The sequence below is a fragment of the Castor canadensis genome, chromosome 13 (assembly GCF_047511655.1).
Source record: "Castor canadensis chromosome 13, mCasCan1.hap1v2, whole genome shotgun sequence".
Classification (NCBI taxonomy): Eukaryota; Metazoa; Chordata; class Mammalia; order Rodentia; family Castoridae; genus Castor; species Castor canadensis.
The window spans coordinates 21,755,853-21,772,572 of record NC_133398.1 but is presented as its reverse complement, the minus strand read 5'-3'; the positions used below and the strand labels follow the sequence as shown (position 1 = coordinate 21,772,572).

Genomic DNA, 16,720 nt, shown 5'->3' with positions numbered 1-16,720 from the left:
TGTGTCTGCAAGCACAAGCTTGCTCCTCCATTCTCTTGCTCGGAGAGTTGCCCCAAGCCCAAGAGTGGCGGTGGTGGGATTGTGTGAAGATATGAGATTGGCCCAAGGCATCTGGATGAAGTCATCCAGACCCCCACTGGGACCAGGAATAGGTACCGGGAGCCTAGATCAAAGAAGAAATCACAAGAAAATTAGAAAATATTCAGCTAAGTTAAATGACAATGAATGTACTATTTCTAAAGTTGTGGGATGAAGCTAATGCAGTATTTAGAGGAAATTTTATAATTTGAGTACTTATAAAAAAGTTTAAAGCCATGGATCTAACATTTCATCCTACAAGGCTTGGAAGAGAACAGCAAACTCAAAGAGAAGGTGGGTGCTACCATCATAGCCTCCTCACTACCCTCTTTGGCCCCTCTGGGTCCCCTTGCACATCTTTCCTTAAGACAAGGCACTGTGGTGCAGGGGCCTCTTGCTGAGGGTGAGCTCATGGCTCCTTGTGAGGTTGGAGGGGAAATGCCTGATGTGCTGGGATGACAAACCCCACAGAGTGGTGGTTTCTATCAATATGAATATTTTCAATCTGGACTGTTTTCTCTTGATGAGAAGAAGTATGATTGAGGAACACCCCAAGCAGCTGCTCAGATCTCCTATCCTTGCCCTTCACACAAATTTCTCTTACTGCTGAAGAGGAGAATGCTGAAGATGAAGTTAGCAGAGCAAGCACTTCTCATGCAGATAGGACTGAAAAAGACTGTACTGTCCCAGAAACTGAAAGAAAGTAAGTGAGGATATATTTCAAGAATCAAGGAGGGATACAGTGCATTGATTTGTCTTCTGATGGTGAAGAAGCTAACTATATTCTTCAAATTGCTCCAATATGGTTCAAGAGAAAAAAAAATTTTTAATACACAACAATTATTATTTCTGAACCATCTGAAGATAGAATCCTAAAGTCTTCTTGGAGAAATAATATTTCATAACTGGAAGACCCTAAGGATGCTGTCCTTCAGAATGTAAGGGAACTTCCCACAATGAAATGAGAATGGTTTATGATGAATGTACCCTTTTGTAGTAATTGGTTGCCATAGCTGTAGTAATAATTGAAATATTTCTGTCCTGTATCAAGTGTTATAATTGGAGAGTAATTTTTCTGAAGATATCATATATTTAAAGTATTATGATTTTAGATAATAATAAATGTAGATATCAGAGATTAAGTAAATAAATGGTATATTAATGATGAAAGAAGAAATCAGCAAAGTGGAAGAGAAAAACAGGGGAAAAATGATAGGCAAAAGTTAGTTCCTTCAAATATCAACAAAATTGATAAGTCCCATAATTTGGATAATTATATGAAAAAGAGAACAGTCACCATTACAGCTTGAATATGAAATCTCCTCTGAATGCTCTTGTGTTAAAAGCTGGGCTGCCAGCTGATGGGCTATAGGATTTGATTAGTTCATGAGGACTCTGACCCCATCAGTGGATTAATCCAATTGATGGAATCATCATTTGATAGCTTTGTTGGGAGGTGGTGAAAACCAGGAGGTGGGGTTTATTTGGAGGAAGTGGATCCCTGGGGGCATGACCTGGCAGGGAATCTCTTGTCCCAGCCCATTCTTGATTCCTTCTTCCTGGTCGTGAGATGAGCAGCTTTCCTCCATTATGCCTTTCTGCCATGATGCTCTGTCTTACCATGGGCCCAGAAACATGCAGCCCAATGACCATGGACTGAAACCTTTGAAACCATGAACCAAAATAAATCTTTCCTCCCTTGAGTTGTTTATCTCAATTATTTTGTCACAGAAATGAAAGTTGACTAACACACTCACAAATTACCAATATCAGTAAGGAAAGGGGGGCTAACATTAGAAATTCTTACAGATATTAGAAAGATAATAAGAATATAGTATCAATTTATATCAACAAATTCAACCTCTTCTATGAAATGGGCAAATTACTTTTAAAGAATAGAACTTAAAATTTTTTATAGCAATAAAGAAAATCTTAATAGCCTTAAATCTATTAAATAACTTGAATTTTCCATAAAATCCACTCAACAAAGATGACTCCAGTGGTGTATTCTTATGGACATTCAAAGATAAGATTATGTGACTTTTACACAAACTTTTTCTGACAATAAAGGAAAAGGAGCCAAGTCTCAGTTAATTTTATGAAGCCAACATAACCCTAGGAATAAAATCTGTAATAGTTTTGCAAAAAATAAAAATTGAAGATCAGATCAGTATGTCTAATGAATAAAGATGTAAAAATTTGTAAGATGATGACAAATCATATCCAGCCATATATCAAGAGATAATCTGGCTGGTGGTGTGGTTCAAGTGGTAGAGTGCCTGCCTAGCAAGCGTGAGGCCCTGAGTTCAAACCCCTCAGTACCATAAAAAGAGAGACAGTATATTACTGACAAGTGGGGCTTAAAGTAAAAATACATTCTTGTTTTAACATTTAAAAATCAATCAATGTAATTCACCATGATAATACAATAATAATCCATTTGATTATTTCAATAGATGAATCAAAAAAGATGTTCACTGAGAAACAACCAGAAGCTTTGAACCTCATGGTTTTGATATGTACCCCAGCCTGACCTAGAACTCACTATGTAGCCCACCATGGCCTCAAACTTGCAGTCCTCCTACCTCAACCTCCCAAGTGTTTGGATTACAGGTATGAACCACCATGCCTCGCTATTTTGTTGTGATTTTCTTTGTAATCAAATACACAGCACATTGAAATAATTCCATCAACATTAGAAAATAATGCATAGTATTTTGGTAGGAGAAAACATTCTTTGTCTATTGCTATTAATTTTATCAAACTCTACATGTGTTTAATATTGCAAAATGACATCAGAATTACTAAAAAGATAAAGTATTATGTATGTACACTGAATTATCTATAAATAAACAATGCTCATGATTCAACTAGAGTTTTTATGTACATCAAAAGGTTTTTTATTATAAGCAAATATATACATTTATAAAAATTATCTCTGTAAATAATTATCTAAATATGCCTTTAAAAACAAACCAGTTTCAGATGAATAACACCATTATAACATTTTCTCTCAATGACAATATTTTTCTAGATTAACTGCAAGAACAGTGTTTCTTAGTATTATATGGAGTAAATGAGTGTTTTGCCTGAAGTTTTTCCTCATGTAACAATTCTAGGGCTCCTTACCACTGTGAGTGCTCAGGTTTAAGTGATAACCTATGGCTGCAGGCTTCCTCACACTCTTCTATGATAGGTTTTCATCTCTGAAATGAGTTCTATGGTGTCAGATTAAAGATGTACTGTGACAAAAGGCATCACCACTGTACTGCACTGGTAGGGTTTCTCTACCATATGTATGTGCTTATGTATAGTAAATGCTGAGCTTAAGCTGAAGGATTTTCCACATTTATTTCATTGGTAGGGTTTCCTCATCTGTATGAGTCCTCTGGTGTCGAACTAGCGATGTTCTATAGCAAAATAGTTTCTGACACTTATTGCACTGATAGGGTTTCTCGCCAGAATGAATTTTCAGATGTTCAGTAAGGTGTGTACTTCGGCTGAAGGTTTTTCCACATTCTTTACAAACATAGGGTTTCTCTCCAGTATGACTTCTCTGGTGTTCAGTGAGATGTGCATTCCGATTGAAGGTCTTTCCACACTCATTACACTCATAGGGTTTCTCTCCAGTGTGAATTCTCTGATGTTGAATGAAGGCTGGGGTTTGGCTGAAGGCTTTCCCACATTCACTACATTCATAGGGCCTCATCCCTGTGTGAGTTCTCTGATGCCGGATTAGTGACGTGCTGTGGCAAAAAAGTTTCCGACATTCCTTACACTGATAGGATTTCTCCCCAGAATGAATTCCTTGATGTTCAATAAGATGTGTGCTACGGCTGAAGGTTTTCCCACATTCAATACACTCATATGGTTTCTTTCCAGTGTGAATTCTATGGTGTTGAGTAAGGGCTGAAATATGGCTAAAAGATTTTCCACATTCATTACAAGAATAGGGTTTTTCCCCAGTATGTATTCTCTGATGATTTCTAAGAGATGACTTATGACTAAAGGCTTTTTCACATTCATTACACCCAAAAGGTTTCTCCCCAGTATGGACTCTTTGGTGTTGAATAAGATTAGTGCTCTGACTAAAAGCTTTTCCACATTCACTGCATTCATAAGGCTTCTCTCCAGTGTGTGTTCTTTGATGTTGAATAAGATTAGTGTTCCGACTGAAGGATTTTCCACATATTTTACATTCATAAGGTTTCTCTTCAATGTGCGTTTTCTGATGCTGAGTAAGAGACTTGATACAAGAATAGCGTTTCCCACATTCAGCACACTGGTAAGGTTTCTCTCTCATACAAATTTCCTCAGATTCCATCAGTATTGAACAGTATTGAACACTTAAATTGTTTCCAGAAAAAGTAAAGTTTGAGATACAAATGCATCCTTTCCTATACCTATTAAATTATTTTTCATTCATGAGTTGCCTTTTACAAACCTCAATAGAAGCAGAGTTATAAGCCCTACCATTTATGTCATAACTATGAGATTGTTTTCTTATAGAAACTCTCAGTTGTTCAACAAAGACTTGTACTCAGATGAAATACTTTTCCCAAATTTTCAATCTTACTCTTGAATTGCTTTTCCTTATAATTTGGCTATACTGATGTTTCTTATCCTAGTCATTAAATTACAGTTCTTCTAATATGAAGTTTAGAAACTATAACTTGAAAAAAATGCTACCATCCTACCATGGGATTATTTGTTTTTTAGAAATTCTCTCTGTTGGAGTTGATGCTTTGCCTTTGGATGTAGTATCCAGGATTAAGCAAAAGATACTAGCTCATTCTTCTGAAATATAAAAAGGGAAAACAAGACTCATTCATTGGTTACAGAAAAAAAATACAATGAAAATAAAATATTGTCAGCATTACCCAATTCTCCAACTCTTTGGATGCCAACTGCAGGTCCTATAACTTAAATCAATTCTGAAACTATTTACCTGGCATTAGAATCATATTCCACATGTTGCAGGACCCAGTCCCATAAGATTGCATCAACTTTAGAAATAAATCGAAAGCTCAGGTGGCCCAAATTTTGTATTGAGGGTTCTTATGACCCTTTGTTTGGGTTTGATAATGGCTAGAATGGCTCACAGAACTCAGGAAACACTTTACTTATATTTGCCAGTTTAGTATAAAAGATACAATTCAAGGACAGCCAAGTGGAAGGGATCTGTAGATCAAGGTATGTAGAGGGAAGAAACATGGAGCTTCCATGCCCTCTCTGGGCATGTTACCCTCCCAGAACCTCAGTATGTTCACAAATGCTCATCAAATCTTGTTCAAGAGATTTTCAGAGCTTAATCTCAAGCCCCCTACTCTCCTTTCTAGAGGTAGGTAGGCAGGGTTGAAGGTTCTAACCCTTGAATTGCTTGGTATTACTGGTAATCAGAACCATTCCTGAGGCTATAAGTGCCCATCCTATTTCACCTCATTAGCATAAGCTTAAGTGTGATCAAAAGTGGCAAATTATGCTGGGCGCCTGTGGCTCACACCTGCAATCCTAGCTACTTAGGAGACAGAGATCAGGAGGATTCCTGTTTGAGGTCAGTCCAGACAAAGAGTTCAAGAGAACCTATTTCAAAAATACTCAACACAAAGACAGGACTGGTGGAGTGGATCAAGTGGTAGAGCACCTGCCTGGCAAGCATGAGTCCCTGAGTTCAAACCCCAGTACTGCCAAAAAAGAAGTGGCAATTTATGAATAACAAAAAATATTCCTATTGCTTAGGAAATCCCAAACCTTTTAGGAACTTGGTGATAGGAACTGGGGACAAAGACCAAATAGATTTATTATTATATCACAATAGGTGTGGAAAAAAAGGAAATGGATGCATTGAGACAGAGAGCACAGTAAAATGAAAGGAATAGGCACAGTAAACAAATGATATGACTATAAGCCAATGATACTAATTAAATGTATGTCTTTAAAAAGCAGAGGTTTAAAAAAACCCACAAAAGTGAAATGGGATCAGATAAATAAGAGGTCTGACAAACAGATAAATTCAATGCAATCTCATAATCCAGGAGACAGAAAACCAAGTTTTCTGTTAGGATAGTAACATGATAAGCTTGTTTTAGATGTGATGTTTCAGATTAAAATGCTTGCCAATTCCATCTAAAAGGGATAATAAGAGTCTAATTCAACAAGAAAGTACAGTATAAGTGATATGGGCCTCACTGGGCACCAGTGGCTCACACCTGTAATCCTAGCTTACTCAGGAGGCAGAGATCAGGAGGATCTCCATTCATAGCCAGCTGCAGGCAAATAGTTTGTGAGAGCCTCTCAAAAAACCCATCACAAAAAAGTACTTGTGGAGTGGCTCAAGTGGTAAGAGCACCTGCCTAGCAAGTGTGAGGTGTTCAAACCCCAGTGCCACTAAAAAATGATATGAGCCTTAATTAGCACAATGTCAGTAAGAATCTAGTACAGGCATAAATATAAGACATAGAAAAGAAAGGAAATATTGACACAGATTCATAGATTATACAGCATCAAGATATAATGGTTTTGAGTCAAAGAGGAAGGAAGAATATTGGTGCTGATGCTAGAAATATTGAAGGAAAGAAAGGCAACCCAGGGAAAGTTAGCGATTTTATTTCTCACCATATTGAGTTTAAAATAATTTAAAGTGAATACGACATTTGAGTAGACATATACTCTAAGCAGGGGGATTTATTGTGATAGAATAGAATGCAAATGAGATCCTTGGGCTGAAAATTGTTATATCAGAGTTAATGACAATAAAGGATCATTCAAGGATAGCACAATGCATGAATTGATTGAAATAAAAAGTAAAACAGTAGACTGGGCATAGTGGCTCACTCCTGGGAGGCAGAGGTTGGGAGGATCACAATTTGAAGCCAGCCTGGGTAAAAAGTTCATAAGAACCCATCTTAGCCAGTGGCTGCATGTGGTATGTATGTCTGTCATCCTTCTACAGTGGCTCTGATAATGGTCTGGTTGTTTTCACTCCTGCAAATTAAAGACCACTGGCACATCCTCCGGTGATAATGGTTCCTAAAAAATCAAATACCTACAAGTAGGTATGGGATCAGTCATTCCACCATTAATGGAAGAAAGAGTAAAGCTAACAACTGAAGATGTGTGTGTGAAGGGGGGGTGCAGTTAAGTTGTACAAAAAGGATTCAGGGTTCTAAATTCAAAAGTGACCAAAAGTGCACTATTTGGTGACTACTATGTACCTATTGAGAATATAGAGGATTCCAAAATGGCGGCTAGAGGTAGGAAGCAGAAAGCGAGCCTCCTATAGTGAAATCTTGGAGATACACTGGAGACACACTTTGCAGGCATAATCACTGAGAAAAGGCATAACTTTGACCCCTCCACACCTCCAGCTGGTGCAGAGAATCTCCACTTCACGTTAAACGCAGAAATGAGGAGGGCCCCGGGGCCGCCAGTGGCCGGCACCCACTGGGAAGACGTGGACCAGGTGAGCTTCGCTGTACCGCGGTTCGCCCACAGACAAGCCTGGGCCAGAGCAGCATAACCCCCTGGACAGACTGACCTCCACCCGGGGAAAAAAGAGAAACTGAGTAATAAGCAATAAGAACAGTTAAGACACTCTGGAAAGAGGGTGGGGCGCCCTGAGCACTGAAGATTGGGGGAAGGGAATCCTTCCCGGGACTGTAAATAAACAAGCCAGGCGGGCCGGAGAGCCTCTGGCAGGAGCGGGGTGCGTGCCCAGCAACCAGGAGCAGGGAAGCTTGTGAGAGTGGCGGAGGGAGGAAAACTCCACAGGAGAGGAGGGAAGACCCATTTCCCACATGAGCTGTAAACAAACATGGCGGCTGGCAGGAGCAGCAGCACCGCCCAGTAATCAGGAGCAGGAAAGCCTGTAAAAGTGGAGGTGGGAGGCAAACTGTACAGGAGAGGGGGGAAGACCCACCTCCCACATGAACTGTAAATAAACACGCAGGCCTGACAACGCGGGGGCAGTGTCACCTTTCCCAGTGCTTGGAAAGGGGAAAGCTTGTTGCAGAGGCTCCCGCACAGGAGAACTCTGAACAAACAAAGCCTGTGGGACCAGGTGAGTGCTAAGTTCACCCCAGAGATCTGCATAAATAACGCAGCCAGCTACAGCAGGCTGCCAGCAGCAGGCAGGCAAGCCACAGTTGCAGATACCACTCTCAGAACCGTCTCCAGATTCTTTTTTTTTTTCTTTTTCTCCCTACCTTTGATGAGAGAACAACCGAATTACACCTGCAAGCCGAAAAACTTACTGAAACTGTATTGCATTTGAACTTGGGACACTTGGTGGGGCTTTTGTGTGTGTGTGTGTGTGTGTGTGTGTAGTTTTGTTCTACTTTATGCATCCCCTTTGAGGAGATAACTACAGAACAACATCTGAGGCACCAACTCCAGGACTGGAGATTGAGACGGACACCCAAATTATTAAGACTGAAACTGCATTGCATATAAACTTGGAAGTTTTTTGGTTTTTGTTTTTTGTTTTCATTTTCTATTTTCCATTTTATTTTAATTCATTTTTATATATAGATATTTCTTTCATTTACTTATTTTTTATTTTTTTATCTTTGATTTTCAATCCTCTCTCTGTCTCTCTAATGTCTGTTCAGCTTACTGTCGATTAGTACACTAACACTCCCTGTTTATACCTTTGAAACTCTCTTGTCTGATACCTTGTTCTGCATTCTCCCTCTTGTCTGTGTATTTGTTTTCTCCTTTTCTTTAACTTCTTGCTTTCCATCTCAGCGCACCCTTCCATTCTAAATATTACCATTGTTATTATTACAAGCTAGAAAATACTTAATTGCACACAGTACAGGGACAGTAACAACACCAACAACAATGACAGGAAGACAGAAAAAACAGGGAAACCAGTTTCCCCACAGCAAAAAATTAGTACAGGAACCAGAGGGGAATGAAGAGAACAGAAACTCAGATCCAGACTCCAACAAAATGAAGATAAACTATGCCAAAGGACCCAATGAAGCCCACAAGAATAATTTAAAAGAAGACATACTACATGTACTCAATGAGAATTTTATAGAGATGATACTGGATAGGGTCAACCAAAATGTACAGGAGACACTCAAGAAATTCCAAGACAACAAAAATAGAGAATTTGAAAAAGCAAAAGAAGAAATAAAGGAAACCATAGAAGCACTGTATAAACACCAAAGTGAAAGAGAGAACACAATGAATAAACGGATAAATGAACTCAGGACAAAAATAGACAACATTAAAGAGGAAAACTGCCAGGATATGGAAAACCTCAGAAAAAAGAACGAAACAGAACTGCAAAACAAAACGGAAGGCCAATCCAGCAGAATAGAACAAACAGAAGACAGAATCTCAGAACTTGAAGATGAAATGGTAATTAAAGGAAAAACCGAAGAACTATTAATTAAACAACTCAAGACCTGTGAAAACAAAATGCAAGAACTCACTGACTCCATCAAAAAACCAAACTTGAGAATCATGGGCATCGAAGAAGGAGAAGAGGTGCAAGCAAAGGGAATGCGTAATATATTCAACAAAATAATAATGGAAAATTTCCCAAATCTAGAGAAAGATATTCCCATACAGATGCAAGAGGCCTCCAGGACACCACACAAACCAGATCAAAATAGAACTACTCCACGACATACCATCATTAAAACAACAAGTTCAGAAACTAAGGAAAGAATATTGAAGGCTGTAAGAGAGAAAAAACAAGTAACATACAAAGGTAAACCCATCAAAATCACAGCAGACTTCTCAACAGAAACATTAAAAGCAAGAAGAGCGTGGGGTGAGATCTTCCGGGCACTGAATGAAAATAACTTCAACCCCAGGATACTCTACCCAGCAAAGCTATCATTCAAAATAGATGGAGCAATAAAAGTCTTCCATGATAAGCAGAAACTAAAACAATATGTGACCACAAAGCCACCATTACAAAAGATTCTTCAAGGGATTCTGCACACAGAAAGTGACACCCAACTTAACCATGAAAAGGCAGGCAGCACCAAACCACAGGAAAAGAAAAAGCAAGACAGTAGAGAGTAACATCAAGTTAGGTACACACAATCAAACCTTCAAACAACTAAGACAACTAAATGACAGGAATCACCACATACCTATCAGTACTAACACTTAATGTTAATGGACTTAATTCACCCATCAAAAGACACCGTTTGACAAAATGGATTAAAAAAGAAGATCCAACAATTTGTTGCTTACAGGAGACTCATCTCACCGACAGAAATAAGCATATGCTTAGGATGAAAGGCTGGAAGAAGATTTACCAAGCCAATGGCCCCCGAAAACAGGCAGGAGTAGCAATACTTATCTCTGACAAAGTAGACTTCAAACCTACATTGATCAAACGAGATAAGAAGGACATTCCATACTAATAAAAGGGGAAATAGACCAAAAGGAAATAATAATCATCAATCTGTATGCACCCAATGTCAACGCACCCAATTTCATCAAACATACCCTGAAAGACCTAAAAGCATATATAAACGCCAACACAGTGGTTGTGGGAGACTTTAACACCCCATTATCATCAATAGATAGGTCATCCAAACAAAAACTCAATAAAGAAATCCAAGATCTAAATTATACAATAGATCAAATGGACCTAGTAGATGTCTACAGAACATTTCATCCAACCTCTACACAATATACATTCTCAGCAGCCCATGGAACCTTCTCCAAAATAGATCATATCCTAGGGCACAAAGCAAGCCTCAGCAAATACAAGAAAATAGAAATAATACCATGCATACTATCTGACCACAATGCAGTAAAAGTAGAACTCAACAACAAAAGTAAAGACAAAAAACATGCAAACAGCTGGAAACTAAATAACTCATTACTTAATGAAGAATGGATCATCGATGAAACAAAAGAGGAAATTAAAAAGTTCCTGGAAGTCAATGAAAATGAAAACACAACCTACCAGAACCTATGGGACACAGCTAAGGCAGTCTTGAGAGGAAAGTTTATAGCCATGAGTGCATATATTAAAAAGATTGAAAGATCCCAAATCAATGACCTAATGATACATCTCAAACTCCTAGAAAAACAAGAACAAGCAAATCCCAAGACAAATAGAAGGAGAGAAATAATAAAAATAAGAGCTGAAATCAATGAAATAGAAACCAAAAAAACCATACAAAGAATTAATGAAACAAAAAGTTGGTTCTTTGAAAAAATAAACAAGATCGATAGACCCCTGGCAAACCTGACTAAAATGAGGAGAGAAAAAACCCAAATTAGTAGAATTAGGAATGCAAAAGGGGAGATAACAACAAACACCATGGAAGTCCAGGAAATCATCAGAGACTACTTTGAGAACCTATATTCAAATAAATTTGAAAATCTAAAAGAAATGGACAGATTTCTAGATACATATGATCATCCAAAACTGAACCAAGAGGAAATTAATCACCTGAATAGACCTATAACACAAAATGAAATTGAAGCAGCAATCAAGAGTCTCCCCAAAAAGAAAAGTCCAGGACCTGATGGATTCTCTGCTGAATTCTATCAGACCTTTAAAGAAGAACTGATACCAACCCTCCTTAAACTGTTCCATGAAATAGAAAGGGAAGGAAAACTGCCAAACACATTTTATGAAGCCACTATTACACTTATCCCAAAACCAGGCAAAGACACCTCCAAAAAGGAGAACTATAGGCCAATCTCCTTAATGAACATTGATGCAAAAATCCTCAACAAAATAATGGCAAATCGAATTCAGCAACACATCAAAAAGATTATTCACCACGACCAGGTAGGCTTCAACCCAGGGATGCAGGGGTGGTTCAACATACGAAAATCAATAAATGTAATAAACCACATTAACAGAAGCAAAGACAAAAACCACTTGATCATCTCAATAGATGCAGAAAAAGCCTTTGATAAGATCCAACATCATTTCATGATAAAAGCTCTAAGAAAACTAGGAATAGAAGGAAAGTTCCTCAACATTATAAAAGCTATATATGACAAACCTACAGCCAGCATTATACTTAACGCAGAAAAATTAAAACCATTCCCTCTAAAATCAGGAACCAGACAAGGATGCCCACTATCTCCACTCCTATTCAACATAGTACTGGAATTCCTAGCCAGAGCAATTAGGCAAGAAGAAGGAATAAAAGGACTACAAATAGGTAAAGAAACTGTCAAAATATCCCTATTTGCAGACGACATGATCCTATACCTTAAAGACCCAAAAAACTCTACTCAGAAGCTTCTAGACATCATCAATAGCTATAGCAAGGTAGCAGGATATAAAATCAACATAGAAAAATCATTAGCATTTCTATACACTAACAATGAGCAAACGGAAAAAGAATGTATGAAAACAATTCCATTTACAATAGCCTCAAAAAAAATCAAATACCTAGGTGTAAACCTAACAAAAGATGTGAAAGACCTCTACAAGGAAAACTATACACTTCTGAAGAAAGAGATTGAGGAAGACTATAGAAAGTGGAGAGATCTCCCATGCTCATGGATTGGTAGAATCAACATAGTAAAAATGTCTATACTCCCAAAAGTAATCTACATGTTTAATGCAATTCCCATCAAAATTCCAATGACATTCATCAAAGAGATTGAAAAATCTACTGTTAAATTTATATGGAAACACAAGAGGCCACGAATAGCCAAGGCAATACTCAGTCAAAAGAACAATGCAGGAGGTATCACAATACCTGACTTCAAACTATATTACAAAGCAATAATAATAAAAACAGCATGGTACTGGCACAAAAACAGACATGAAGACCAGTGGAACAGAATAGAGGATCCAGATATGAAGCCACACAACTATAAGCAACTTATCTTTGACAAAGGAGCTAAAAATATACGATGGAGAAATAGCAGCCTCTTCAACAAAAACTGCTGGGAAAACTGGTTAGCAGTCTGCAAAAAACTGAAACTAGATCCATGTATATCACCCTATACCAAGATTAACTCAAAATGGATCAAGGATCTGAATATCAGACCCCAAACTCTTAAGTTGATACAAGAAAGAGTAGGAAATACTCTGGAGTTAGTAGGTATAGGTAAGAACTTTCTCAATGAAACCCCAGCAGCACAGCAACTAAGAGATAGCATAGATAAATGGGACCTCATAAAACTAAAAAGCTTCTGTTCATCAAAAGAAATGGTCTCTAAACTGAAGAGAACACCCACAGAGTGGGAGAAAATATTTGCCAATTATACATCAGACAAAGGACTGATAACCAGAATATACAGGGAACTTAAAAAACTAAATTCTCCCAAAACTAATGAACCAATAAAGAAATGGGCATGTGAACTAAACAGAACTTTCTCAAAAGAAGAAATTCAAATGGCCAGAAAACACATGAAAAAATGCTCACCATCTCTAGCAATAAAGGAAATGCAAATTAAAACCACACTAAGATTCCACCTCACCCCTGTTAGAACAGCCATCATCAGCAACACCACCACCAACAGGTGTTGGCGAGGATGCGGGGAAAAAGGAACCCTCTTACACTGTTGGTGGGAATGTAGACTAGTACAACCACTCTGGAAAAAAATTTGGAGGCTACTTAAAAAGCTGGACATCGATCTACCATTTGATCCAGCAATACCACTCTTGGGGATATACCCAAAAGACTGTTACTCCAGAGGCACCTGCACATCCATGTTTATTGTGGCACTATTCACAATAGCCAAGTTATGGAAACAGCCAAGATGCCCCACCACTGACGAATGGATTAAGAAAATGTGGTATCTATACACAATGGAATTTTATGCAGCCATGAAGAAGAACGAAATGTTATCATTCGCTGGTAAATGGATGGAATTGGAGAACATCATTCTGAGTGAGGTTAGCCTGGCTCAAAAAACCAAAAATCATATGTTCTCCCTCATATGTGGACATTAGATCAAGGGCAAACACAACAATGGGATTGGACTATGAGCACATGATAAAAGCGAGAGCACACAAGGGAGGGGTGAGGATAGGTAAGACACCTAAAAAACTAGCTAGCATTTGTTGCCCTTAATGCAGAGAAACTAAAGCAGATACCTTAAAGCAACTGAGGCCAATAGGAAAAGGGGACCAGGTACTAGAGAAAAGGTTAGATCAAAAAGAATTAACCTAGAAGGTAACACCCACACACAGGAAATCAATGTGAGTCAATGCCTTGTATAGCTATCTTTATCTCAACCAGCAAAACCCCTTGTTCCTTCCTATTATTGCTTATACTCTCTCTACAACAAAATTAGAGATAAGGGCAAAATAGTTTCTGCTGGGTACTGAGGGGGGGGGAGCGGGAGGGGGTGGAGTGGGTGGTAAGGGAGGGGGTGGGGGCAGGGGGGAGAAATAAACCAAGCCTTGTATGCACATATGAATAATAAAAGAAAAATGAAAAAAAAAAAAAAAAAAAAAAGAAAACTGACAAACACATTTTACGAAGCCAATATAACACTTATCCCAAAACCAGGCAAAGACACCTCCAAAAAGGAGAACTATAGGCCAATCTCCTTAATGAACATTGATGCAAAAATCCTCAACAAAATAATGGCAAACCGAATTCAGCAACACATCAAAAAGATTATTCACCACGACCAAGTAGGCTTCATCTCAGGAATGCATGGGTGGTTCAACATACGAAAATCAATAAACGTAGTAAACCACCTTAACAGAAGCAAAGACAAAAACCACTTGATCATCTCAATAGATGCAGAAAAAGCCTTTGATAAGATCCAACATCATTTCATGATAAAAGCTCTAAGAAAACTAGGAATAGAAGGAAAGTTCCTCAACATTATAAAAGCTATATATGACAAACCTACAGCCAGCATTATACTTAACGCAGAAAAACTGAAACCATTCCCTCTAAAATCAGGAACCAGACAAGGATGCCCACTATCTCCACTCCTATTCAACATAGTACTGGAATTCCTAGCCAGAGCAATTAGGCAAGAAGAAGGAATAAAAGGAATACAAACAGGTAAAGAAACTGTCAAAATATCCCTATTTGCAGACGACATGATCCTATACCTTAAAGACCCAAAAAACTCTACTCAGAAGCTTCTAGACATCATCAATAGCTATAGCAAAGTAGCAGGATATAAAATCAACATAGAAAAATCATTAGCATTTCTATACACTAACAATGAGCAAACGGAAAAAGAATGTATGAAAACAATTCCATTTACAATAGCCTCAAAAAAAATCAAATACCTAGGTGTAAACCTAACAAAAGATATGAAAGACCTCTACAAGGAAAACTATACACTTCTGAAGAAAGAGATTGAGGAAGACTATAGAAAGTGGAGAGATCTCCCATGCTCATGGATTGGTAGAATCAACATAGTAAAAATGTCGATACTCCCAAAAGTAATCTACATGTTTAATGCAATTCCCATCAAAATTCCAATGACATTCATTAAAGAGATTGAAAAATCTACCGTGAAATTTATATGGAAACACAAGAGGCCACGAATAGCCAAGGCAATACTCAGTCAAAAGAACAACGCAGGAGGTATCACAATACCTGACTTCAAACTATATTGCAAAGCAATTACAATAAAAACAGCATGGTACTGGCACAAAAACAGACATGAAGACCAGTGGAACAGAATAGAGGACCCAGATATGAAGCCACACAACTATAACCAACTTATCTTTGACAAAGGAGCTAAAAATATACGATGGAGAAATAGCAGCCTCTTCAACAAAAACTGCTGGGAAAACTGGTTAGCAGTCTGCAAAAAACTGAAACTAGATCCATGTATATCACCCTATACCAAGATTAACTCAAAATGGATCAAGGATCTTAATATCAGACCCCAAACTCTTAAGTTGATACAAGAAAGAGTAGGAAATACTCTGGAGTTAGTAGGTATAGGTAAGAACTTTCTCAATGAAACCCCAGCAGCATAGCAACTAAGAGATAGCATAGATAAATGGGACCTCATAAAGCTGAAAAGCTTCTGTTCATCAAAAGAAATGGTCTCTAAACTGAAGAGAACACCCACAGAGTGGGAGAAAATATTTGCCAACTATACATCAGACAAAGGACTGATAACCAGAATATATAGGGAACTTAAAAAACTAAATTCTCCCAAAACTAATGAGCCAATAAAGAAATGGGCAAGTGAACTAAACAGAACTTTCTCAAAAGAAGAAATTCAAATGGCCAGAAAACACATGAAAAAATGCTCACCATCTCTAGCAATAAAGGAAATGCAAATTAAAACCACGCTAAGATTCCACCTCACCTCTGTTAGAATAGCCATCATCAGCAACACCACCAACAACAGGTGTTGGCGAAGATGCGGGGAAAAAGGAACCCTCTTACACTGTTGGTGGGAATGTAAACTAGTACAACCACTCTGGAAAAAAATTTGGAGGCTACTTAAAAAGCTAGACATCGATCTACCATTTGATCCAGTAATACCACTCTTGGGGATATACCCAAAAGACTGTGACACAGGTTACTCCAGAGGCACCTGCACACCCATGTTTATTGCGGCACTATTCACAATAGCCAAGTTATGGAAACAGCCAAGATGCCTCACCACCGAAGAATGGATTAAGAAAATGTGGTATCTATACACAATGGAATTCTATGCAGCCATGAAGAAGAACGAAATGTTATCATTCGCT

General features: G+C 38.1%; 2 protein-coding genes across 3 annotated transcripts in view; both read right to left on the bottom strand.

Moving 5' to 3' along the window:
- Zfp37 (ZFP37 zinc finger protein) overlaps positions 1–16,720 on the bottom strand; it is a 98,225-nt gene that overhangs the window by 42,942 nt on the left and 38,563 nt on the right. Inside the window, exon 6 of one of the 2 annotated variants that reach the window (XM_074051237.1) lies at positions 4,741–4,875. The exons of the other annotated variant lie outside the window; for it this stretch is intronic. The gene's annotated coding sequence lies outside the window, so the exon portion shown is untranslated. Of the gene's footprint in view, positions 1–4,740; positions 4,876–16,720 lie in introns of those variants that run through there. 2 annotated transcript variants of the gene reach the window in all.
- Positions 2,915–4,402, bottom strand: Znf883 (zinc finger protein 883). Its single transcript, XM_074051240.1, is given in 3 exon segments — positions 2,915–3,345; positions 3,348–3,447; positions 3,449–4,402. Coding segments are annotated over 3 exon segments (1,134 nt in total). The 3' UTR covers positions 2,915–3,265.